A 24673-nucleotide genomic window follows, 5' to 3' on the forward strand; every position below is an offset into this window, starting at 1 on the left:
CGGCCTCCCAAAGTACCGGGATTATAGGCTTGAGCCACCACGCCTGGCTTCACTTTTGGTTTTCGAGAAGTTCTGTCCATCCTCCTGTAGCGGCAGTGGGGTTCCTTTTCCTTGTGGAACTTCACATTTCACCCTAGGGCTCTGACCTGGTCTTCGCATGCTGCCAACTTCTTGTGACAATCTAGCTGCTCACTGGAGGTAGCTCTTGGAGGTAGAAGCCACATCTCTTTCAGCTTGGGTCTGTAGCACACGGTAGTAGGAGCAGAGAAGAGAAACCAATTTATTGAGGGCTTGCCTTGTGCCAGTTTTGTGCTGGACACTTCACATATTCTCTTCCAAGTCTTCACAATGATGCTGTGTGATTATTATGTCTGATTTATGAGTGAGAAAACCCAGGCTGAGAAGAGTTAAGGGACTTGTGGTCAAGTGGCAGGCTGAGATTTGAAGTCAGCACCAACTAACCTCATCGCTTCTGCTCTTTCTTCTGCACTGACAGGTGGTGGAAATATTTCTTGGTAATGTGCCCTCCCTCAGCTATTAAAATAGTTTTCCGGAAGCATCCGTTGGATGACCACTGTGGATACTTGTAGTTGCTTCCAGTTGCCTTAGGTCAGCACCTTCCGGCCCAAGCTAAGGGCAGTGCTTCCTGCTGGAGGTTGGCTCCTGGCCTTGTTTAACACCACTGTTTCCTGTCCCTCCATAGCTTGGTCATCTACTCTGGCCAAGGAAATGGGCCAGTCTTCATTCTCTGCACTGGGCCGACTGGGGGCTTCCTGGGTCTTGGCTCACCCTGGAGCTCTTAGCATCCATTTCCAGGCGGGTTCTTAATGTTGCTGTGGTTATCAAATGAAGAAAGAGTGTGGGTTCTTCCCCATCCCCACAAAGGGCTACCACTCACATCCAAACCCAATTCCTCATCTGGGAAACCCAAGCCAAGGAAGTCCCTTGCAGCCTGGCAGAGGAGCTCTGCTCACTCTGTGCTCTCAACCTGGAGGCAGGGGTTTGTCCCACTTGGAGACCTCGACTTTGCTCGTTGCTTCTCCAACCCTGTCAGTACTGTTGCTGCCTTTACACTGGCATAAGCCATGGTGACCACACAGGTGAGCCTTGACACATCTTTGGCCTGAAATGTCCTTTTCTCCCTGGAGAGATGGTTGGTCTTCCTGTGGAACCCTGCTCAGACATCTCATTGGTGAAGTTCTGTTCACCAATTGAGCCCCAGGTTGGACATGTTAATTTGTTCCTTGGGGTCCCTCTTACCCTTTTCCACCCTGCCCTATGCCCCAGGAGGCTGACCTGTATGGACTGCATCAGCGGGCTCCCATTCTCAAATCTGTCCTCCTGCAGGGCTGACCACACTCCTCAGTCGCATGTCACAGCCCCCTCAGGCAGTGCTCCATACTCTTGGGGCCTAGGCTTCAGGGCACTGCAGCACCCACTGTACTGGTCCACACCTTTGTAAACAGTCCCTTTGTTAAACTCTCCTCAAATTATCCTAATTCAAGTGGCCCCCTGTTGCCTGCTTGGACGCTGACTGATACAAACATTTACTGGGTGTGCCCAGATGGGCAAAATATGGAGCCTGCTCTGGAGAAGCTCTTGGAAGGCAGACAGACCTATGAGCAGTTTCTGCCTCCTGCAGCAGATGACAGGAGCCCATGTGCTGTGGCAGCACTGACCCAGAGAGTCAGAAAGGCTTCCTGAGAAGATGCCCAAAGCATGGAAGCTGGACAGAGCTAGTCCTGTGCCAGGCTCAAGTGGGAACACCCTTTCATCCCAGCCAAAACCAGAAGCGTGATGCCGGGTGGGATGTGTCTGCCGTTTAGGACCCTAGAGGGTTGCGGTGGGGCTCAGGTGGCTGACAGGCCAGGCCAGGGAAGGCTACATGGGTTGCACTAGGTGCTGGGACTTTAACCCTGTCACTGCCCTGCTTTAACTGGCCAGTGGCTCCCCATCCCAGATGGAAGTTGATTACGATCACCCAGCTGCTGTGCAAAGAACCCCTCTAAAAGAGATAGTGTGAGGGGCCAGGAAGGGGGCAGGGAATTCAGTAAGTTCCAGAGATGGCCGGGCGTGGTGGCTTACGCCTGTAATCCCAGCACTTTGGGAGGCCAAGCCAGGGGGATCATCTGAGGTCGGGAGTTTGAGACCAGTCTGGTCAACGCAGCGAAACCCTGTCTCTACTAAAGATACAAAAATTAGCCAGGTGTTATGGCATGCGCCTGAAATCCCAGCTATTTGGGAGGCTGAGGCAGGAGAATCACTTGAACTTGGCAGGTGGAGGTTGCAGTGAGCCAGTGTCGCGCCACTGCACTCCAGTCTGGATGACAGAGCGAAACTTCATCTGGAAAAAAGAAAAAAAAAAGAGAGATGGTACTATGGTAGGGCAAGGCAGGGATGGAGGCTAAGAGTTAAGAAAGATTTGAGGGAAAAGAGCTATTTAGTAGGTTGAGGTAGCTTGGCATGGAGAAAGGGCCATACTGGGAAACAGGTCAGGGAGTTCAGAAATTCAAGTTAGCACAACCAAATTATCTTGGGATAGGTTATTGAGAGGCGGTCTTTGTGTTCACAGGAACTTCATAGTGAAGGAGAATGGGGTCGGTGGGGGAAGTCTGGGGTGAGCACAGGGCAAGCTATAGGCTGTCCCTGTGGAGGGGAGCTGGGCCAGCTCAGCTGCTGATTGGTGGAGGCCTGGGCTGAGGTAGGGAGGGGAGATACCTGCAGCAGCCATTCACAGCTGGGGGTCTGGTGAGACTGCTTGTGAACTGGGCCACAGAGATTTCTCTCCTGCTGGCCTGTGCTGCTCCTTAGCTTGCCCTTGTGCTCAGGAGCTGCCCCTCCTCTAAGCCATGTCCAAGAAATAAAGTGCATCCATGCCTCCCTGCACTTGGAGTCTTAAAGCTACTGGGCTGTTCAGTTGTTAAACTTACCCTGAGGTGGAATAGGCAGGATCTGGTGAAAGTTTGGAGGTGGAAGGAGGCGAGGGTACCTTCTAGGGCTCTGGCTTGGTGGGGTGGATGGGGCTTTTTATGGAGTCTAGGATCTTGGGAGGGGAGAGAGGAGAAGGGAGGGAGTTATTTTCTGCTTGTTTAGTTGCACCTGTTTTGTTGACAGTGGAATACACCAAACATAAGGTCATGAGTGAGAACAGAGGAAGAGAGACTTAAGAGGTTTTAGAAATACCATGCTTCAAATCATGAAGTCACCCAAGGAGAGGCCGGGGAGAGAGGTGCAGTAAGCCAGGCTGGAGTACTGGGAAAGCTAGTGTTGAAGAGGCAGGTGGGCAGGAGGAAGCTGGGTGGAAGGTCAAGAAGACAGTCAAGGAGATGGGAGGAAGACTGGGGAGGTGGAGTCCTGGAAGCCAGGGAGATGTTGTTCCAAGAGGAAGTGGTCAACCTCAACATATGAAGTGAGGCCTGTGGAGGGACGAGTGGAGTGGCCACAGGCAGTCGTCACTGTGGAGCAGTGGGATCAGGCAGCCTGTGGTGGGGGGAGAGAGGGAAGTGCAGGTGACTTCTGCAAGAAGCTCGGCTGAGAAGGAGAGAGATGGGCTCTAGCTGGAGGCTGACAAGGATTTTAGGATGGGAGATACCTGAGCAACTCTTCCTGTAGATGGGTGGTCCTCCCCTTGTTTTGAGTGGGTCTTTGGTAAGAAGATGTTGGCATAGTAAGTTACTAAGAGATCAATATTTTCAGCAAGAGAAGACCCACTAGTATGGTCTGCGTATTACCCTGAAGGCTGTCCGGTGACACCCAGACTCGGGGAATTGGGACCAGGAGATTGAGAGCCTAGGCTCTGGATGGAGAACCCTGGGGGAGACAGAGTCTGGGGTTTATCTGACTTGGACTGTAGGGTGATTTGATGGGGAAAGTAAACAACTATTTGATGCCATCCCTGGACTGTATTTCTGACCATCTACTAGACCATCTACTCTTCAGATACCATGGGTGCTGTCAAGGGCTTCCAGCAGCAGTGATCACATTCACTAAACACTCCCTAGCCCAGTCCTCAGCATTTTATGTGCCCAGTATAATCTCATCCTTCCTAGTGGCCTCATGAGGTAGGTTCTGTTGGCATCACTGGGTTTTGCCCTGTGCTACAGGCATGAGAACCAAAGCCCAGAGAGGTGGGGTAACTTGTCTAAGGTCCCAGGCCTGGGAAATGGTGGCGCTGGGCTGCCTAACCCTACTGCAGTGCCTCTGCACCATGGTTGATTGTTTATGGTTGGAAGTCGGGGTTGGGGGGCAGTGGTGACTGATGGAAGGAGACCTCAATGGAGGAGGAAGCAGGAGAACCTGAGCAAGTGAAAGGACACCTCATTCCCTGAGCCTGGTGAGGGGACTGGGTGCTCAGAGAGGCAAGCTTGTATGTTAGTTGGGAGAGGGAGGTTGTTTGTTGGGAATGAGAGGAAGGTTGGGAGGGGAAAGGTGGGGCCAGCTGCCAGAGGGAAGGTGAGGATGGAAAAAGGGTTATCAGTATACTGAGGGTGCTGGGCCCCATGATCTCCCCTGACAGAGGAGATCTGCCACCAGCAGGGCTTGGTGGCCAAGTGAAGGAGGAGAAATGAGATATTTTGTGTTTGAGTCTGCAGGGCAGGGTAGAGGATGTGGCCCCTCTCAAAGGGTTTGCTGCCCAGGACAGGGTCAACTCTGCTTTTCTCCACGGTTTCTGGTCTTGAACATAGCTCTTCCTGGGTATCCCATTACAGGGCTGTACTCACTGAAGTGACACTGACTCCAGGAGATATGTCATGTCTGGCTTTGGTGAAGGGCAAGGAATGTGTCTTTTTATATCTCCAGTGCCTAGAACAATGCTGGCACCTGGAAATATTGCTTGAACCCATTGTCTTGTTTTTGTCTTCCTATGAGTTCAAGGATAGGAGCAGTGCTTGACACACAGTAGGTGATGGAATATTTGTTACAGCGGCCTGGACATGCAAGGGGAGGAGCCAGGGCTGCTGCTGCCTCTCTGGAAACCCTGTCTCCCCTTAGGTTTCTGCCTCTCCCAACCCACATGTACACACACACACACACTCACATGCTGATACATGCATACTCACGGACAGGCTCACACTCAGACATGCATACTCATTTACACACATATATGAGCACACATAACACATGCACACTCGCATGCACACACTATTTCAGTCAGAACTGCTCTTGCCGAGTCTCTCCAGCCCCAGGGCCTATCCCGCAGCCTCCTAGTGACACTGCTGTGGTGTGACCCAGAGAGCCTGGACAAGGACTCTTTTCTCAGTGTAATCACTCCTAATTTGTCCATGACAGATTTAGGCTCAGAGCCCAAGGGGGTTGCAGACTCTGGGTGAGCCTTTGTCTCTGCCCTTGAGAAGGTCCCAGTTGCCTGAAGCTCTTGGCCAGAACTAAAGGAAACCAAGGGCACGGGCGCATAACAGTACCTTCTGTGCATACAAGATGCTTGGCGCAAGGGATTTCGTGTACTTCTTACAACAACTCTGTGAAGCAGGTTTAGTCACCTCAGTTTGTAATGTGGAAACGGAGGCTTGGTTGTTAATTAATTGCCCAAAGTTGCACAGTAAGGGATGGAGCCAGGATTTGGGCCTGGGTCTGACTCCAGAGGTCCTCTCTTTCAGCACTAGATGGAATCCTTGTTGGCAGAACAAGAGAGAGAAGGGGCTTTATGTTGCCCAGCTTGTCCTTTTGAGCAGATAACATGGTATTATCCAGAACATAAAGGTATGAAAGTTAATATGGGCCCTTCAAAACCCTGAAACTTGCTAAGAGTTGTGGACCCTCTTCCCAGATAGTACATGTATGCAGAGGCATACATGGGTTACTTTGGGTACAATTTTAGGGCTTTGAGGTCCCCCTGAAACCTCCAGTGACTCCCAAGTTGAGAACCCCTGTGAGAGGTGTTTGCTAATGATGTGGCAGATGGGAAGAGATGACTGTCCATGTCCTGCACAGAGCACATATCACAGTGCCCAGAGAGGTCTGTACATACTCGTTTCAGCCTGTTTCTAATAGTGAGAATTGGAAACAATCTGAATAGCCATCAGTAGGGGCCTGAGTAAATAAGCAAAGTCCATGTGTGCCATGGCATAGCACACAGTTGTTCCAAGAAAGGATGGTGTAGGTATAGATAGATGGAACTCTCCAAGACATATTGTTGAATGGGAAAAAGCACATTGAAGAGTGATATACACATAAATTATTCTGTTTTTTGTTTTGTTTTGTTTTTTGTTTTTTTGTTTTCTTTTTAAGATAGGGTCTCACTCTGTCACCCAGGATGGAGTGCAGTGGTGCGATCTTGGCTCACTTCAGCCTCCACACCCCAGATTCAAGGTGTCTCAACTTCCTACATATCTGGGATCACAAGTGTGTGCCACCATGCCCAGATAATTTTTGTATTTTTATAGAGACGAGTTTTTGCCATGTTGGCCAGGCTGGTCTTGAACTCCTGGTCTCAAGTGATTCACCCACCTCATTCTTCCAAAGTGCTGGGATTACAAGCTTGAGCCACTGTACCCAGCCTCACACACATTATTTATGTAAACTAAAAATACTCAACGTTATTTCCTACAGATACAAAACATTTATGGGGCCAGGTGTGGTGGCTCACACCTATAATCCCAGCACTTTGGGAGGCCAAGTTGGGCAGATCACTTGAGCCCAGGAGTTCGAGACCAGCCTGGCCAACATGGTGAAACCCTGTCTCTACTAAAAATACAAAAATTAGCGGGGCCTGGTGGCATGCACCTATAGTCCCAGCCACTTGGGAGGCGAGCATGAGGATCACCTGAACCTGAGAGGCAGTGAGCTCCAATATTATACCACTGCACTCCAGCCTGGGCCCCAGAGCAAGAGACCTTGTCTCAGAAAAACAAAAAAAAAACAGTACAAAACAAAACAAAAAAAACACTAGAACAATACCCAAGACAGTACTAATGGTGAGAGTTCCTTTGGGGAAGAAGGAGGGTAGAAGGTTCCTGGTCAAAGGTAATACAGCTCTTAATAAGGAGAATATATCCCTATATTATTTGTTTATGTAAAACCACAAATAATTTTAAAATGCAATGCACACACGTGTATGGGGGAATGAGGGCAAGAGGAAGGGATTCTGAAGGAGGTTTTGTGGGATAGAGCTTTTATATCAGACAAGCCTGTATTCTAGTCCTGACCTTGACAATTACCTGCTAGTGACTTTGGGCAAGTCACCTTACTCTGAGTCTCAGCTTCCTCATTTGAGAAGTGGGCATGATGATGTCTGCCTTCCAGGGCTCTTGTGGGGATATGGAGTAGGCCAAACAATTCTTGGCAATAGTAGGTGCTTAGTGCATTATAGCCATTATTGTTATTTCAAATTTCAGCCAAAAATAACCATTTGAGCTCTTACTAGGTGACAGTTGGATTAAGGGAATTGGGACTGTATCTGGTTCAATCAGGGATGACTTCCTGGGGGAGGAGGAGCTTGAGCTACTTAAATATATGTGGGAAGCAGGGCAGCATTGAGTTAGAGAGATGGCTGTATGGAGGCCAGGGAAGGATTATGCCTGTGTGCCTATTATTAGCAATGATACTACTTATTTCCATATTATAGACAAAGAGGGAGAGTCCAAGCAACTTGCTCACAGACACATAGCTAGTAATTGTAGAGTGTTCACATGGAAGGGATGGGCTGAGGAAGAGAAATGGGAAAATGTAGGAAACTGGGATAGTTCCGTGGGAGGGGAAGGGAAAAAAAGAATGGGCTTTGTAATCAGAAAGACTCCTGAAGAGAGGGATGTGGGGGATTTAACAGACCAGCATTGCCCTTTACTTAAAAAAAAAAAAAAAGTGCGGAGAGCAGGCCTAGGGTAGATGTAGAACTAGAACCTTAAAGTCTTACCTTTGCAAGATGCTCTTGACAGAGGCCACTGGCTCTCCATCTCCCCTGGGCCCAAGCAGAAAGGATTGGGGCCCCTCCTCACAGGAAGGGATGCTAGGCTGAGTAGTCCTAGGAGGCCAGGGCTTTTCCCCAGGAACCCTCCAAGAACTCGGTGGATTGAGAGCTGGATGGCTGTCAGTACGGTGCCAAATGAGGTCGCTGCCTGCCCTGTAATCTGGCAATTCCGCTTCCTAGGTTTTCAGGTAGAGCTGTAAGGGTTCCCGTCAATAAACAGTCATGGCAGGGTTGCTGGGGTGTTGGAGGGAACTTGGGTGCCTTTCACCGTCAGAGTGGGTAAATAAATGTGGAAGGTGCCCACCGGGAACTAAATGTGCCCACAGTAACATGGCTGAGGTTTAAGAATATAGTGCTGAGTGAAAACAAATAAGAAAAAAATATATATATATACACACACACACACACACACACACACACACATATAATGTGTATATATATGTATAATGTACTAAGTGAAACTAAAAAATACATGCACTTGTTTTGCAAGGACAGATACAAATGGTTGGCTATGGGTTAAAATGAGGAATGAGAATAAAAATGAGATAAATGCCTTGTGAAATCCAGTTTCTCTGCAGGTGGGAAGGGAGGCCAAGCGGTCAACCCACATTTCTGTGCACATTGCACCATCTAGTGGGCAAAGAAGCTTTCAGGCCCTGGTCCAGGAGCTGTGCAACCATGGCACCATGACATCCTGGGCAGGTGCTGCCTCAGCTGGGTCCCCTGGAGTAGAGGTAAGCGGTGAGCGCTGCCTGTAGAGTGGGGGACGGGCACAGTCTGCTGTAGGCCTATCCATCAGGGCTGGCAGCCATTTCTGTTATGCGGGGGAGGAGGGTTCAGACAGGCCTGCTTGCCTCTTCCAGGGGCCGTCTGAGCTCAGGTCCAGCTCTTCACCACCTGCTGTGGCAAGCAGGCAGGTGGTTCCTGAGGAGGGAGCAGCTGGGGCTCTGATGCCAAATTGTCACATGTAGCCCTCCCTCCTGGCAGGAAATGGAGTATCTGGCAGGATCATCAAGAAAGCAAAGAGGAGAGAGGAGAGCGGGTAGAGATACTCAGAGTCTAGAGAGAGCAATGATTACCTTGAGGTGGAGCACAGAGGACAGACCCTGGCACCAGACTGCCCCAGGGTTCACATCCCTTGGGCAAGTCCCCTGTGCCTCAGTTTCCCCTCCTTGGAATATAATAGTACCTACCTTGTGGGGATGAAGTGAGTCAAAACAGGTCCCCTTTCAAGATCAGGGCTGTGTAAGCATATCTGAGGGTCATCCAATTCCTGTAAAGCCAGCACTCTGCCCTTATCCTTCATGGGAGTCACGGAGCATGAACAGAATGCCTTGGGTTGATAGGGGTCACTGCAGCAGGACCTGGGGCTGTGGGCTAGGAATGGACTCCAGCCATGGATCCAGGCCAAACTTTGCGGGGAGTAGGTAGGATGAAGCAGGGTAGGGACTGGGGCTGGGGACACCGCATTCTTTTATTTTGTTGCCCAGGCTGGAGTGCAATGGCGCCATCTTGGCTCACAGCAACCTCCGCCTCCCAGGTTCAAGTGATTCTCCTGCCTCAGCCTCCTGAGTAACTGGGATTATAGGCTCCTGCCACTATACCCGGCTAATTTTTTTGTATTTTTAATAGAGATGAGGACTCACCATGTTGGCCAGGCTGGTCTTGAACTCCTGACCTCAGGCAGTCCGCCTGCCTGGGTCTCCCAAAGTGTTGGGATTATAGGCGTGTGCCACTGCTCCCAGCCAGACACTGCATTCTTGGGGTCTGCAAAAATACTTTCTTAGTAGGGTGTGGTAGCTCACACCTGTAATCCCAGCACTTTGGGAGGCCGAGGCTGGTGGGTCACCTGAGGTCAGGAGTTTGAGACCAGCCTGGCCAACATGGTGGAAACCTGTTTCTACTAAAAGTACAAAAATTAGCCAGGCATGGTGGCACACGCCTGTGGTCTCAGCTACTAGGAAGGCTGAGGCAAGAGAATCGCTTGAACTGGGAGGCGGAGGTTGCAGTGAGCCGAGATTGCGCCATTGCACTCCAACCTGGGTGACAAGAGTGAAACTCCATCTCAAAAAAACAGTAACAGCCAAAAAAACAACAACCAAACCAAAAATACTTTCTTATCTACTGCTCAGTTTGTTCCCAAATACCCCCCAGCCAGGTCGTTGAGGTTGTGTGTGATTAGGATACATGAGTTCCTGTCCAGCGGGGACCTGGCAGTCTTGGTTACCTCTGGGGCTTGAGGGACCCTGTCCTGCTCCACCTCTTTCTGCAGCCTCTGGCCATTTATTTTAGCTGCCCCTGCCCCCACACCAGCCTCTCCAGGCTCCTGCATCACAGTCATCTTTCTAAAGCACAGTACAGTTCAGCCTGTTGAAGAACCTGCCTTGGCTCCTCATTGCCCAGAAATTCAATGGAGACATCCTTGGTAGGCATTCAGGGTCCCTTCTGGTCTGGCCCACCCTGCCTTCCACACCTGTCTCCTGCCAGTTCTACTCTCAGCAACTCCATTGCCTCTTAGCTCCCACCAGGCCTCGTGTTCCACACCCTGGCCTTGCTCAAGTTATTCTCCTTGCTTTGAGCACTCTTCCTCCCCACTTTTCCACCTGGCAGAATCCTCCTCATTCTTAGGTACCCAGTTAGCTCCTCCAATGAAGACTTCCCCGGCAAACTGCGCCCCCCACCCTAGGCTCCTCTCATAAACCACTTGTCATTAATCACTTACCAGTTATCATATTTTGTCACAGCCAGCCAGTTCCTGTTCAGTGACTAGAGGAAAGAAAACATGTGGACTTTGTTACCAGAATGTATGGTAGAATCTCAGCTTGGCTATTCACTAGCTGTATGACCCTGGGCAAGTTACTTAACCTCTCTGAGCTTCAGTTTCTCACCTACTACATGGGGATAAAGCTCTTATCATTCAACCTGGATTCCTCACCAGGGCCTGCAAGGCCTTGCCTGCCCTGCCTCCCTCCTCTCTCATGTTGCTCTCCACACATCTCACCCACATCAGTGTCCCTGCTCCTCCTTGAACTTGCCTCCTGGCCTTTGCACCTGCCCTTCTTTACCTGGAATATTTCCTTCTCATTCCATCCTCCACCTCATCTCCAATGTCACCTCCTCAGGCCCTCTGTGACCAGCCTCTCTAAATCCCCCACCTGGTTCTACTTCATCTCACTTTCTGTTTATTTTCTTCTAGGACTTACCTCAATCTGAAATTTCTCTACTCTTTGGCTTGGTTGTCAGCTCTGTGAGTCTGGGCTCTTTTCTCTGGGATTACAGGAGATGAATAGACTTGATATGTGTTAGTCCTGGCTTCTCCTCTTCCCCCAGGTCACACCTGCTCATCTGTGAGCCCCTTCAGGGCAGGGCATCATGTCTCCTTCGTATTTGCTTTCTTGACCCCAGCAGTGTGCCTAGTCCATAGTGAGCCCTTAGCCTGTATTTGCTGCCTGCCTGTCATTGTCTTCCCCAGCCTTTTTTCTTAGCAGCCCCTGGTGATCTCCTGATGGTTTCTAACACATGCCGCAGGTTGCATGTGGGGCTGAGCCTGATATCTCCCAGAGCGGGAGCACCCGGGGCTGGCCTCATGTCTCTGCCACTTACTTTGCTTTCCAGCCCAAGACAGGATTTTGAGTGGAGAGTTTGAGGTATATTGTATACTACTGGCTGTAGCGTTAGGGACCTTGGCCATGTCCTTAGCATTACCCTGCGTGGTAGGACAATACCTAGAATGGTCTGGTCAAACCCGAGAGACTTGGAGAAGGCCAAGAGGACACAGTGATGCACATAGGCCCTTCTCAGTGGGGAGATTGGGCTGTAACTTGCCCAGGCAGAGTGGGGTCCACACAGTCTGATGAAGCTTCATTTGGTTCAGAGGAAAATTGCTCTGTGAACACAGACCATCCCTTCTTAAGTTGATCCAGAGGTCTGGTAATTGGGTGAGTGTGATGGCTCCATGTTACCCACCTCCTCTGGCACCAGGACGTAGAGACCAGTCTGTTGGTATGCAGAGGCTGTGGCACCCAGCCTGGCATCCGCGATGCAGGGAAGAGGGAGTGCTATTGCCTGTCTGCTACTGTGGGAATGACAGGGAGGGCTGGAGGGAATGACCTGGCAGGGATGGACCCCAGGGCCCATGCCCTCCTCATGCTCACTGAGCAAGTGAAGCAGGATTGCTCCCTGCTGGGAGAGGAAGACTGGGGTTAGGGGGCACAATGATTTATCAATAAAATTTCAAAAATTCATTTTGAAAACTGGCATAAAGGTTGATGGCATCTTATTTTGTCAAGTAAGGACACGGGATAGGTAAAAAATTAATTTTCTACTATTGTACCCTAAAAAATGAATATTTTAATACCAAAAAAAAAAAAGAATAGTTCTTCTCTAGAAAGGCCGATCAGCATTCTTATGCTGACATTTTGAGCTGTGGACAGGGGAGAACAAGATCAGAAACCAGTTCCTGGGAATTGCTGGGTTAGAAGTTTGGAGAGCATGTGTGTGTGAAGGGACATAGTGTTGGAGAAGGTTGCTGACCTGATGGCGTGATGGGAGGGAAAGAGCCTGAATATTTCCTGAATTAGTCCAGAATATTTCCTGGATTAGTCCAGAAATTCTTCAGTCCCCTCTGCACTTAGGCTTCCTGTGGATTAACTTGTTCTGTCTTTGAAAGTGTGAACATCCTGCAGGCAGGGTCCATCAGGGAACCTGGACAAGTGGTGCCCTGTGCGCAGCCTCCTGGGAGGGTATCCGCACAGGTGAAATCTGGCTGGGATACATGTCAAGGGCATGTATGGGGAAAAGAGAGGGAGGAAGGAAACCAACCATTGCTGATCCTTACTGTGTGTCTTGCACTATGCTTAGGGCTTTTTCATGAGTTAGTGAAGAGCTGCTTCTTATCTCCATTTTACAGATGAGAAAACTGAGGCCCAGAAAGACTCAGTGATTTGCCCAAGGTCACACAGCCAGTGGTGGAACCAGCATTTACATTCAGGCCTGCATGAACTCAAGGTCAGAGCTTTTATTTCTCCAGCAGGCCAAGGCACAAAAAATTTCAAAAACAACTTGCTATCAGCATAGTGTCTGGCAGACATGATTTTGATTTGTTCTGTCCATCTGGAAACACTGTGGCTGACTGTGTTGGCAGCTCCTGGGCCCTTGAAGGGTAGATTCAAAACTCACATTTTTTTCTTTTTAACTTAAGAGAATTCTGGTAAAGTACACATAAAAGTTGCCATTTTAACCATTTTAAAATATTTTATCTATCTATTTAGGAGACAGTCTCACTCTGTTGCCCAGGCTGGGGTGCAGTGGTGCAATCTTGGCTCACTGTAACCTCTGCCTCCTGGGTTCAAGTGACTCTCCTGTCTCAGCCTCCTGAGCAGCTGGGATTACAGATGTATGCCACCATGCCTGGCTAATTTTTTGTATTTTTAGTAGAGGTGGGGTCTTACCATGTTGCCCAGGCTGGTCTCAAACTCCTGAGCTTAGGCAGTCCACCCACCTTGGCCTCCCAAAGTGTTGGGATTACAGGTGTGGGCCTTAAAGTGTATAATTTAGCAGCATTTATTACACTGAAAATACTGTGTGGGCTGGGCATGGTGGATCACACCTGTAGTCCCAACACTTTGGGAAGCTTAGGCAGGTGGATTGCTTGAGCCCAGGAGTTCAAAACCAGCCTGGGCAACATGGGAAGACCTGTATCTACAAAAAAATAAAATGAGTTGTTGTGATAGAGCGCCCATGTAGTTGGCTACTTGGGAGGCTGAGGTGGGAGGATTGCTTGAGCCCAGGAGGTTGAGGCTGTGATGAGCAGAGATTATGCCACTGTACTCCAGCCTGGGTGACAGAGTGAGACTCCGTCTCAAAAAAAAAAAAAAGAAAAGAAAAGAAAAGAAAATGCTGCCTGACTGTCACCACTCCCCAGTTCCACATCTATTAGCAGTCACTCCCCAGTCCCTGCCTCCCAGCCCCTGGCAGCCAGCAATCTGCATTCTGTCTGTAAATCTGCCCATTGTGGACATTTCCTATAAATGGGATTGTACACTATATGGCCTTTTGCTTCTGGCTTCTTTTCTCAGCATAATGTTTTCAAGGTTCATCCATGTCATAGCATGTATCAGTATTTTGTTTCTTTTTATGACTGAATAATATTCTGTTGTATGGATATAACACATTGTCTTTATCCATTCATCAGTGGTGGACACTGGGGTTGTTTCCACCTTTGAGGTTGTGAATAGTGCTGCTGTGAACATTCTTGTGCAAGGTTTTTTTTTTTTTTTTTTTTTTTGAGACAGAGTCTCACTCTGTCACCCAGGCTGGAGAGCAGTGGCACAATCTTGGCTCACTTCAGCCTCTGCCTCCTGGGTTCAAGCGATTCTCCTGCCTCCACCTCCTGAGTAGTTGGGATTATAGGCACATACCACCATGCCCAGCTAATGTTTGGATTTTTAGTAGAAATGGGGTTTCACTGTATTGTTCAGGCTGGTCTTGAACTCCTGATCTCGTGATCCGCCTGCCTCAGCCTTCCAAAGTGCTGGGATTACAGGTGTGAGCCACGGCGCCTGGCCAGCAAGTTTTTGTCTGAATAACTGTATTTAATTTTTTTTTTTTTTTTTTTTTTTGAGACAGAGTTTCGCTCTCGTTACCCAGGCTGGAGTGCAATGGCGCGATCTTGGCTCACCGCAACCTCCGTCTCCTGGGTTCAAGCAATTCTCCTGCCTCAGCCTCCCGAGTAGCTGGGACTACAGGCATGCACCATCATGCCCAGCTAATTTTTGTATTTTTAGTAGAGATGGGGTTTCACCATGTTGACCAGGATGGTCTCGATCTCTTGACCTCATGATCCACCTGTCTCAGCCTCTCAAAGTGCTGGGATTATAGGCGTGAGCCACCGCGCCCGGCCTAATTATTTTTTAGTCTGTACTAAAAGCAGAATTTCAGTGTCCTGTGGTGATTCCGTGTTCAGCTTATGCTGGGACTGCCAAACTATTTCACGGCAGCTGCACCATTTTACATTGCCACTAGCAATGTGTGAGGGATCTCATTTCTCCACACTGTCACCAACACTTAGGTTTCATTAAAGATTTTTATTATAACCACCCTAGTGGATGTGAAATGGTAGCTCACTGTGGTTTTTATTTGCATTTCTTAATGACATCAACCATCTTTGCCCTTAACTCTTTGGGGTGCCGCAGGTAGGCCTCTCCATGCCATGCCTCTGCCTCAGAGTCATCTGTCCAGTGGTGGTGTGAGGGTTAAATGAGAAAATCATGTGAAGAACTCAGCATCTATGCCAGGCACATAGTAGGGACCCTTAAGTCCAACTCAGACAGTCCCAGGCCTGCCCTAGTCAGCTGGTAGGGAGTCTGGACCTCAGAGGACCCTCTTGGCTCTGACCAATGTGTAAGTCAGAGCTGCTCCCACTGCCTGGCAGTCCCCCCTGCCCACTCTGCCTCCACTGTCCTGGACTCCCTGGGGAACTGTGACCCTTCAGAGGCTGGGATGACATTTATGATATTTATGGGGGGTGGCAGGTCCCCTCCTGGCCCCTGGGTGCCTTTTTCCATTTTCACAGACCCTCCTGGTCCCTGGGTGCCTTCCCTTCTGGATGCTCTCTTGGCACTGCCCTCTGCTACTGGAGCATAATGGGAAGTGCCTGGAAGTTTATCCCCTCCATGGTGGCTCTTAGCCAACGACTGGGGTGCAGGAGAGTAAGCTTCCACCTCCTTGCCTGGGGCAAGGACAACTTAGACTTCCCAGTTCCCCTGCGAGATCAGGCTGAAGCCATCTGCAGAGCTTTGCCTGAATCTGCACCCTTCTTGGCCTCTTCCTTTCCTGTCTTGCTCTTCTAGTCCCTCTCCAGTTTCCCTGGGAGCACTCCCAAATCATTTAGCTATGAATTCTTGTCTCAGGATCTGCTTCTGGGGAACCTGACCTAAGACATGGAGCACCTACTGTATGCCGAGCCCCGTGGAAAATACTCAAATAGACAAAGATAAACAAGATGCAGTTCCTTCCCCAAGGAGCTCATGACTTGGTTGGGGCAGTCCTGATCGCAGTAGTAATGCTAATAGCCCATGATGTACACCTTCTGTGTGCCAGGCCCTAGGCTGAATGCTTTACAATGAAGCTAGAAGATTCATTTAAACTTTCTAGCTCTTCTGGTTCTAGACGCTTCAGGAGCCACGGCTTAAGATACAGACATGGCAAAGTCCAAGAACCACACCACACACAACCAGTCCCAAAAATGGCACAGAAATGGCCTTAGGAAACCCCGATCTCAAAGATACGAAGCTCTTAAGGGGGTGGACCCCAAGTTCCTGAGGAGCATGCACTTTGCCAAGAAGCACAACAAGAAAGGCGTAAAGAAGATGCAGGCCAACAGTGCCAAGGCCACGAGTGCACAGGCTGAGGCTATCAAGGCTCTTGTAAAGCCCAAGGAGGTTAAGGCCAGGATCCCAAAGGGTGTCAGCCACAAGCTCGATTGACTTGCTTGCATTGTCCAACCCAAGCCTGGGAAGTGTGCTCGTGCCCGCATTGCCAAGGGGCTCAGGCTGTGCCAGCCAAAGGTTAAGACCAAGGATCAAACCAAGGCCCAGGCTGCAGCTCCAGCTTCAGTTCCAGCTCAGGATCCCAGAGGTGCCCACGCTCCTACAAAGGCTTCAGAGTAGAGCTCTGTCTGCCAATGTGAGGACAGGACTGGTGTGACCCACCCTGGGCTGCTGTCTGCATAGGGCTGGGATCCTCCTGTGCTATTTGTACAAATAAACCTGAGGCAGAAAAAAACAAAAACCTTCTAACAACTTTGCGAGGGGATGCTATTATCATCCCACTTTACAGATGGGGAAACTGAGGCGCAGAGAGGTGAACTAATCTGTGGGCCAGGGTTTTACAGCTTGGAAGTGGCAGCACCCACCCCGAGACCTCTGCTCGTAACCACTCTTCTTTCAGCATGTTTCAGCTCAGAGGAGATACCCCAGCTGCTTGCATTCAGTAGAGGAAAGAAATTCTCCAGGGCCTTGCTGTGACCGGTTGTGAGGGCATTTCACGACTATTTTGTTGCTGATCTTGGTTAACTTTCTTTTTTTTTTTTTTGAGACACAGTCTCCCTCTGTTGCCCAGGCTGGAATGGCTGGAGTACAGTGGCATAGTCTCAGCTCACTGCAACCTCTGCCTCCCTGGCTCAAGCAATCCTCCCACCTCAGCCTCCCTAGTAGCTGGGACCATAGGTGTGCCACCATGCCTGGCTAATTTTTTGTATACATATTTTTTGAGCCACTGCACCTGACCCAGATTTTGGTTAACTTTTTTTGTGAGTGATTTAAATTAAGAAGAAGGCTGGGCACGGTGACTCATGCCTGTAATCCCAGCACTTTGGAGGCAGGTGGATCACTTGAGGCCAGGAGTTTGAGACCAGCCTGAGTAACATGGAAAAACCCCATCTCTACAAAAAATAAAAAAATTAGCCGGGTACAGTGATGTACACCTGTAGTCCCAGCTACTCAGAAGCTGAGGCAGGAGAATTACTTGAGTCCAGGAGTTGGAGGTTGCAGTGAGTTGAGATCATGGCATTGCACTGGGTGATGGGAGTGAAACTGTCTCAACAATGAAGAAGAAGGAGAAGGAGAAAAAGAAAAGGAAGAGAAAGAAGAAATGAGTTAAAACCTATCCTTCTGATAGTGTCATTCCCACTTACCTTCTACTCTGCTTTCCTGAATAAGAGACAAGGTGGGAGTGCTGCCCAGGTGCCAGCACTGCCACCCCTGGGTGAAGCTCCCATCCCAGGTGTTGTGGTATAAACAGGGAATCAGTTGTTACTCCGGGGAAATCAGAAGTACTGGCTCAGGAAAAGCCAGGCCATGCTCTCTGAGTGCATTGGGGTGAGTAAGAACACAAATTCAAGGCAGGCTGGCTGGGACCAAATCCTAGCTCTGCTGTGTGCAAGCTGACTTTGGGAAAGTTAGTTACTCTCTCTGTGCCTCGGTTTCCCCATGTGTAAAATGAAGACAGTGATAGCATTGGCCTCTTAGGGTTGTTTTGAGAAGTAAATGGCATAATATACCTAAAGCAGAACACTCTCTTGTCTTGTACACAGTAGCAGATATACAAATGTTGACTATTATTATTTAGGAAAGGCTGGGCAAGGCTAAGACTCCTGACTTAGGAGTCACCCGGTAGTCTCCTGGTAGAGTCCCTAAGTCTGGGCGCACTCTCCCAGACCGATGTTTCTGGATTCTTCTGTGCTCCAGGAGGGCAGGACAGAGGCTTCTGCATCCTTCCCCAGCCCTCTCCTTCCTGGCTTGCATCTGGCCTGTGCAGGCTTCCTGGTACTCCCCTGAGTCAGAGGCTCCTGGAATGGGAGTTGGGGCTGGAGGGAAGGGTCTCAGGGACATTGCCTCAGACTCGGAATGAGGACATGCTGTCCACTGGCCTGCAGGCCTCATGGTGGTGGTTGGGGTGGCAGCTGGCACAGTGCCCTGCTTATGTGAAGAACCCAGTTCTGCCACTAGGTGACTGTATGACTGTGGCCAGCTCCCTTCCCTGGTCCTGGCAGCTCTCTCTGGGTGCATACTGAGCATTGCCTCAAATATCTGCAAACTTGCCTGGTGATTCCAGTCTTCATTATACAGACCCGGAGGCAGAGGCAGTGAGAGGAGCAGCCACAATAAGAGCAGGGGGACTTTCTCACTGCTAATGGCCCAGGACTCACTGGACATTTTCTCGGATCCAGGCAGGTGTGGGTCAGGTGAGGAGCCTCAGGCCATGCGCAAGGTGGAGCTGGAACCAGAACCAGGTCTGCTTAGATGTGATTCCAGTGACTGACCATTGGCCTCAGTGATGAGGGCCAGGTTCGAGGCTGAGCATTTGTCAGGATCCCAGGCCTGTGTCCTATAATGTGGCCGCTGGCCAGTGGAGGCAGGCTAAGAAGATGCCGGGCAGGGTCTGTGCGTCCCTGGCAGACTGGGTGGGGTTCCCTTAGGTCAGGGGCTAGTCTCCTCATATGGGAGAGTTTCTTACGGGGAAGTTTTTCTTTTTGAAGTTTTTATTAGAGAAACTCTCAAACCCATGCGTAAATAGAGAATAAAGTATAATGAACTCCACACACTCATTCCCATACTCAGCAGCTATCACTTTATGACCAAGCTTGTTTCATCCACTTCCTTGCCCCCTCTCCCCTGCCCCCACACCTAGATTATTTTTAAGCACATCTAAAATACCATGTCATTTCACAGATTTTTCTAAATGTGTGTCTAAAGATAAAGACTCTCCTTAAAAAAAAAAAAATCACCTGAATTCCAGGAACTTTTAAAAAAAAGTTGAGACAGGGTCTTTACTCTGTCACCCAGGCTGGAGTGCTGTGACATGATCATAGCTCACTGTAGCCTCGATCTCCTGGGCTCAAATGATCCTTTTGCCTCAGCCTCCTGAATAACTGAGACTACAAATGCCACCATATCCAACTAATTTAAAACAACATGTTTTTAGAGTTGGGGGTCTCAATATGCTGGCCAGGCTGGTCTTGAGCTCCTGGCCTCAAGCAGTCCTCTTGCCTTCACCCTCAAAAATGCTGGGATTACAGCCACTGCACCTGATCCCCCAGGAACTTTTGTAAGGGGAGGACTTGTTTCTCATTTTCTCCTGGCACCCAGCTCAGGCCAGAATCACTGCTCTAGTTTCAGGTTCCATCCTCTTTCACTTCCAGGGCACAAAAGGGGCCCAAGGTGGGTGTGACCCTGTGTGTACAGCAGCTTGACTTTGGCCAAGACCCTCCCCTGCTGTGGAGGGGAGGGGCAGCCTCTGAGGTCAGGCCCAGATCTGACCCGCATGGATCCAGCTGACTCTCATGGATCCCTGCAGCTCCTGGCTCCACCTGAGCCTGTGCTGAGGGCCCTGGGGATTGTCCCTCCCTGTGAACCTCAGATGTGGTCCTCAGTGTGGACCAGGGGGTGTGGCTAGATTTACTCAGGCCATAGCAGGCTCACTGGCATCACTGGCCTTTCTTGTTTTGTGTTTATACCTTTCCTCCCTTCCCTACACCTTTCCCTTGTTTCCCCATTTTACTGTCTTTAATGCCTTTGTATGGTTCCTTCAGGTGGGCATTACTCTTTTGTAAACATGTATTCTTCTTTTTACTTTGGTAAATGTCATCGTGTTATAGATCTCATTGAGTCAACACTGTATAAAATCTAGCCTTGAGCTGGGCATTGTGGTGTACCCTGTAGTCCCAACTACCTGAGAGGCTGAGGCGGGAGAATCACTTAGGCCAGGAGTTGGAGGCCGCAGTGAGGTATGATTACACCACCACACTCAGCCTAGGTGACAGAGTGAGATCCTGTCCCTCGAACAATCAGTCAACCAAAATAAAATCTAGCCTTGTTGCTTCCAACTGGCATGGAACCGTATGATGTGCAGCCACACATTTTCCTGCCCGCCCACCCCATGAATGAGCTGCCAAACTCCCCTAGTACATGTCCTGTAGCGATTGGGCTGTCACCCACATCCCCATCAATGCTGGGTTTTTCCAGCTTTTGAATTGTTGTCCATCTACCAGAGGTAGAGTGATGCATAATGATTTTCAGCATCTTTTCATTTCTTTCTTTTTTTGAGACAGAGTCTCACTCTGTCACCCAAGCTGGAGTGCTGTGGTATGATCATCGCTCATTGCAGCCTTGAACTTCAGCTCAAGTGATCCTCCCACCTCAGTCTCCTGAGTAACTAGGACTACAGGCAAACACTGTGTTGCCCAGCTAATTTAAAAATTGTTTGAAGAGACAGATTCTCACCATGTTGCCCAGGCTGGTCTCGAACACCTGGCCCAATTGTTTTCTTTAATTGTCTGTTCACCTCTCATGTCCATTTTTGGTATAGGGTTGCTGTTTTCTTGCTGCTCTGCAGCCATTTCTTATATTGTGTTATATCACTCCTTGGGCGGTTTAACGTGGTGAATATTGCCATCATTCTGACATCTTCAGAGCCCTTTGAAATATGACACCTCTCCTTCCTGCTGGCCTTTCCAGCTCCTTCGTGAGTGGATGGCACAGGGGAGGCCCTTCTCACTGTCTCTGCCCTTTTGGTAAATGCCAGGTGTCTGGGACAGGGTACAGCTTGCAACAGAAACTTGCTCCTAGCATGGGGCCAGGCATGGGGAAGAAATAGGCCAGGGCAGGATGGCAATGCCCCAAGGCCCTGTCCCTACTCCTGGGGCCCTTATCCTGGCAAGTCTCAGCCCAGCATGGTCAGGATTCCTTCATTCCACACACAAAAGCACTGGGCTGGGTCATGGTGTTGGATCTGAGGCCTCAAACTTGACTAGGACCCTGTCTCTGGCCTTAGAACCTTGAAGCCCAGCATGGGGAAATAACAAGTCCGCAAACTAGGGTGGGGGCCAGGTCAAAGCCCCAAAGAGGCCCCAGGCCCTGATAGCTGGTCTGATGCATGCCAACACGCCTGTCCTGGCAGAACACAGCTTGGCCATCTGGCAGGACAGCTATCACTGGTCAAGGTGAGCTTTCTAGAGGAGGTGTCTTCAGTCTGGGCTTTAGAGGAAGCATGAGAGTTCTCCAGGCCTCAGCAAGGTCTTATTCAAAGCCCTGGGTGGGAACAGGAGTAGAGCCTGACATCTTGATTCCCAGGGAATGTGGTTTCTAGGTCTTTGGGCCCTGGCTTCTCTTTCTGAGCAGCAGCAGGGAAAAGGAAGTTGGCTTGGGGTTAGCAGGTCTGCCTCTATCCTCACTCTCTGAGTGACTATGGGCAAGTCCCTTCTCCTCTGTGGCCCTTGGCCCCCTCATCTGAATGATGCAGTCATGGGGTGGAGAGAAGCTCCCCAGGACCCTCACAAATCTCCTGGAAGACCCAAGTAGGGCAGCAGTGGCTGTCTTTCCCTTTTCACCCTGTCATACCCTTCAAGGACAAGAGTGACGAGGACAGAGGCTGCCCTGGTCCCTAGCCCCAGACTCTCTGCTGCCTCTCACCTATGTGAACCCCCTTTCTAACAGCCCCCAGGGCAGGCTGTGGCTCACTTCTCAGGGTTTTCTTTCAGAGCCTCTGTACTTTTCAAAGAACAGCTACTGTGAATTGAGCAGGCCCTGTGGGCCAGATGCAACACTTGGCATTTTACACTGAGGACCTCATTTTCTTCTCACGATCTGTGAGCTGGGTACTATTAGTATCCGCATTTTGCAGATGACACTGAGGGGCTCAGAGAGGTAAGCCACCTGCCCAAGGTCACCCAGCTTATAAGCTGCAGGGCCAGGATCTGAACCCAGCTCTGCCTGCTCCAGAGCCCATTTTCTAATCTCTTCCCAGGTCACATGGGTCTTCCCTTTCTTAAATTCCAACCATTGCCCAGTTAGCACTCCTCAGCCAAGGCCTTGCCATGCATCTCTTACCCACCCCGCCAAACCTCCACCCTTCCCAGATTCACCCCCTTTCCTGCTGGAGCCCTGCCGGCCCCACCTGAGCCTCTGCTTGTTTCTCTGCATCTCCTCGGAGTATGCCCACTCTCTTCAGGACTCCAGCAGGGGCTGGGTGCCCATAGGAAGCTGGGGGGCTCCCTGAGGCTTCTCATTAAACCCTACTTTGCATGGACACTGACTCCACAGAGGGCTTGGGTGGGGTCTCACATCCCAGGGAGTTACCATCCTTCCTGAGGTTGAGCAGGATCAGCTATGGAGCAGGTCACCCTCTAGGGCTCAGCAGTCCTGAGGCCTTGGGCCCTGGCAGCTGGTCTGGCACGTGCCTGGCGTGGCAAGCCTGAAGGGTATGTGTCTGTCCTGCTGGAAGCCGCTGGGTTATCAGAGGGGAATGAAGGGGGTGGGACACATCTCCTGGGACGTGCGGGGACTCATGCATGCATGTGTATGCGTGCGTGTGTGTCTGCATGTGCAGCTGTGCCTGCCAAGGGCATTGTGAGCCTGGCCCCGAGGAGGGTTCTGTGTGCAACACTTGACTCCTGTGCATTTAGCAAAATCAGCACGGTGCTGAGACCAGCATGCCTCTGATCCATCTTCGCTTTTATTACTTTTATAATCAAAAGCGAAAATCACATTTTCATCCCTCCCCCAGGTAAATCCTGTCTTCCACATGAAACCCAAGCTGGTGGAAGCCTGGGAGTGGGTGTGTAAAATGAACCCGGGGCTCGGAGCTCAGCTGCCTGGGCCAAGTCCTGGCACTACCTCTCTTCCAGCTGCAAGACCATTTCACCCGCTCAGCCTCAGCTTCCCATCTGCCAGTGAGGGCCAACCTGTCTGGAATGGTGGCTGAGTCTGTAATGAACCCCATGATGTGCAAGCAGGTGAGAATGCCACCATGCAACATAAAAGTGGGTGGCAGTTGCTAATCAGCACCTTTTACTTCCACTTAGCACCATGCTAGGCCCAGGAGGGGCAATGAATGGACCCTTGGCTCTATTTGGTAAGGATTTAGCCTGTGCCCTTGAGAATGGATTGGGTTGCTATCTTCTACAGAGATGTAGAAGACAGCTGGGCAAGGTTCATTGGATGAGTGGCTGAATGACTGAATACATGAAGAGATGCCCATCTCTGCAGTGTTGAGAAGTTGGATGCCTCCTAGCTGGCAGGCATGAGGGACTGGACCAGATGACCTTAATTTTTTTTTTAACATTAAAAAAATACACAGAGATGAGGTCTCACTATGTTGCCCAGGCTGGTCTTGAACTCCTGGTCTTAAGCAATCCTCCAGCCTCAGCTTCCCAAAGTGTTAGAACTACAGGTGTGAGCCACCATGCTCATCCTAGATGAGCTTTGAAGCGATTTCCCACTGAAGGTCCTTCCCAAGTTCTGTGACTTGAGCCCAGTCTGCCCCCTTTCCAAGAGCCCCTCCCTATCCCTGAGCCTCCCTGTGATTGGTGCTGGGTTGGGACAGGACCTTTTTGTCCCACATGGTCCTGCCTACAGAAGTTCTCAGGTTAAGGTATGGGGAGAGCCCATGGCCAGGAGAACTGAGGCCCATGCAGAACCTACATGATGCGTCAGGCGTGGTGAGGCTTGGGGGAGAGAACAGCCTTTGAGAGGCCAAGGCTGTGTTGTGGGAGGGAAGTATTGCCAGCTTTTTGGGGGTCAGCTGGGAAGTCTTCCTGGAATTGGCATTTATTCTCGATGTGGGAGTCACTAGTCTGGTCCCTAGTCCCAGCCGTCACAAGCTCGTGTGTACTAGTATGTATCTGCCCTCTGCTTACCTTGCCATGTCCAACCCATGACCCTGAATGGCAAGATGGAGGGGTGTCCTGCTGCGGGGGCAGAGGGATTCTGGCCTAGGTGTGCATGGGAACTCCTGAGGCTGCAGGCTCGTTTTTGTTGGCTCACGGAAGCTGTCTCTTGGGAAGCTGGGGCTTCTAGGTGTGGTTGGTGCTGCATGGTCTTGGCTAGTTCTTATCTCTTGGAACGTTTCCTCCCCTTCAAAATGAGTGGTTGGTAAGGGTGCTCATCAAAACCCTCTCTGCACTGGGATTCGTAGCAGGAGTCTGCTGGGGGATACCTGGACAGCGCAGCCTGAGACCCTGTGCCCTGGGGTGAGCCAGATGACAGGCTCAAGGAGTAATGGGGACAGGGGGTTCTCTCTGTGCAGCTGCCTCCTGGAGGGCCTCTAAAAGTACCCCCCTGCAAGCTTCCCTTCCTGCCTTCTGCCCCCCTCCCCTGCCCAATTTTGTCTCCTTGGTGTTAAATTCCACAGTGAAAAGTGATCCCTCACTCAAGGTCTGAGGATTACAGGCAGGAGAGAAGCCTGGGTCAC

The 24673-nt window shown here is 50.3% G+C and overlaps 1 protein-coding gene and 1 pseudogene across 1 annotated transcript in view; both read left to right on the forward strand.

Moving 5' to 3' along the window:
• MRPL14 (mitochondrial ribosomal protein L14) overlaps nucleotides 1-24673 on the forward strand; it is a 114106-nt gene that overhangs the window by 22469 nt on the left and 66964 nt on the right. Inside the window, exon 5 of the mRNA XM_012448753.3 lies at nucleotides 12834-12931. Coding sequence (XP_012304176.2) covers nucleotides 12834-12931 — 98 coding nt within the window. The remainder of the gene's footprint in view (nucleotides 1-12833; nucleotides 12932-24673) is intronic.
• LOC135268371 (large ribosomal subunit protein eL29-like) lies at nucleotides 1217-17989 on the forward strand (annotated as a pseudogene).

Source organism: Aotus nancymaae, unplaced genomic scaffold (assembly GCF_030222135.1).
Source record: "Aotus nancymaae isolate 86718 unplaced genomic scaffold, 86718_ANA_hifiasm-v0.15.2.pri h1tg000040l, whole genome shotgun sequence".
In the NCBI taxonomy this organism is placed as follows: domain Eukaryota; kingdom Metazoa; phylum Chordata; class Mammalia; order Primates; family Aotidae; genus Aotus; species Aotus nancymaae.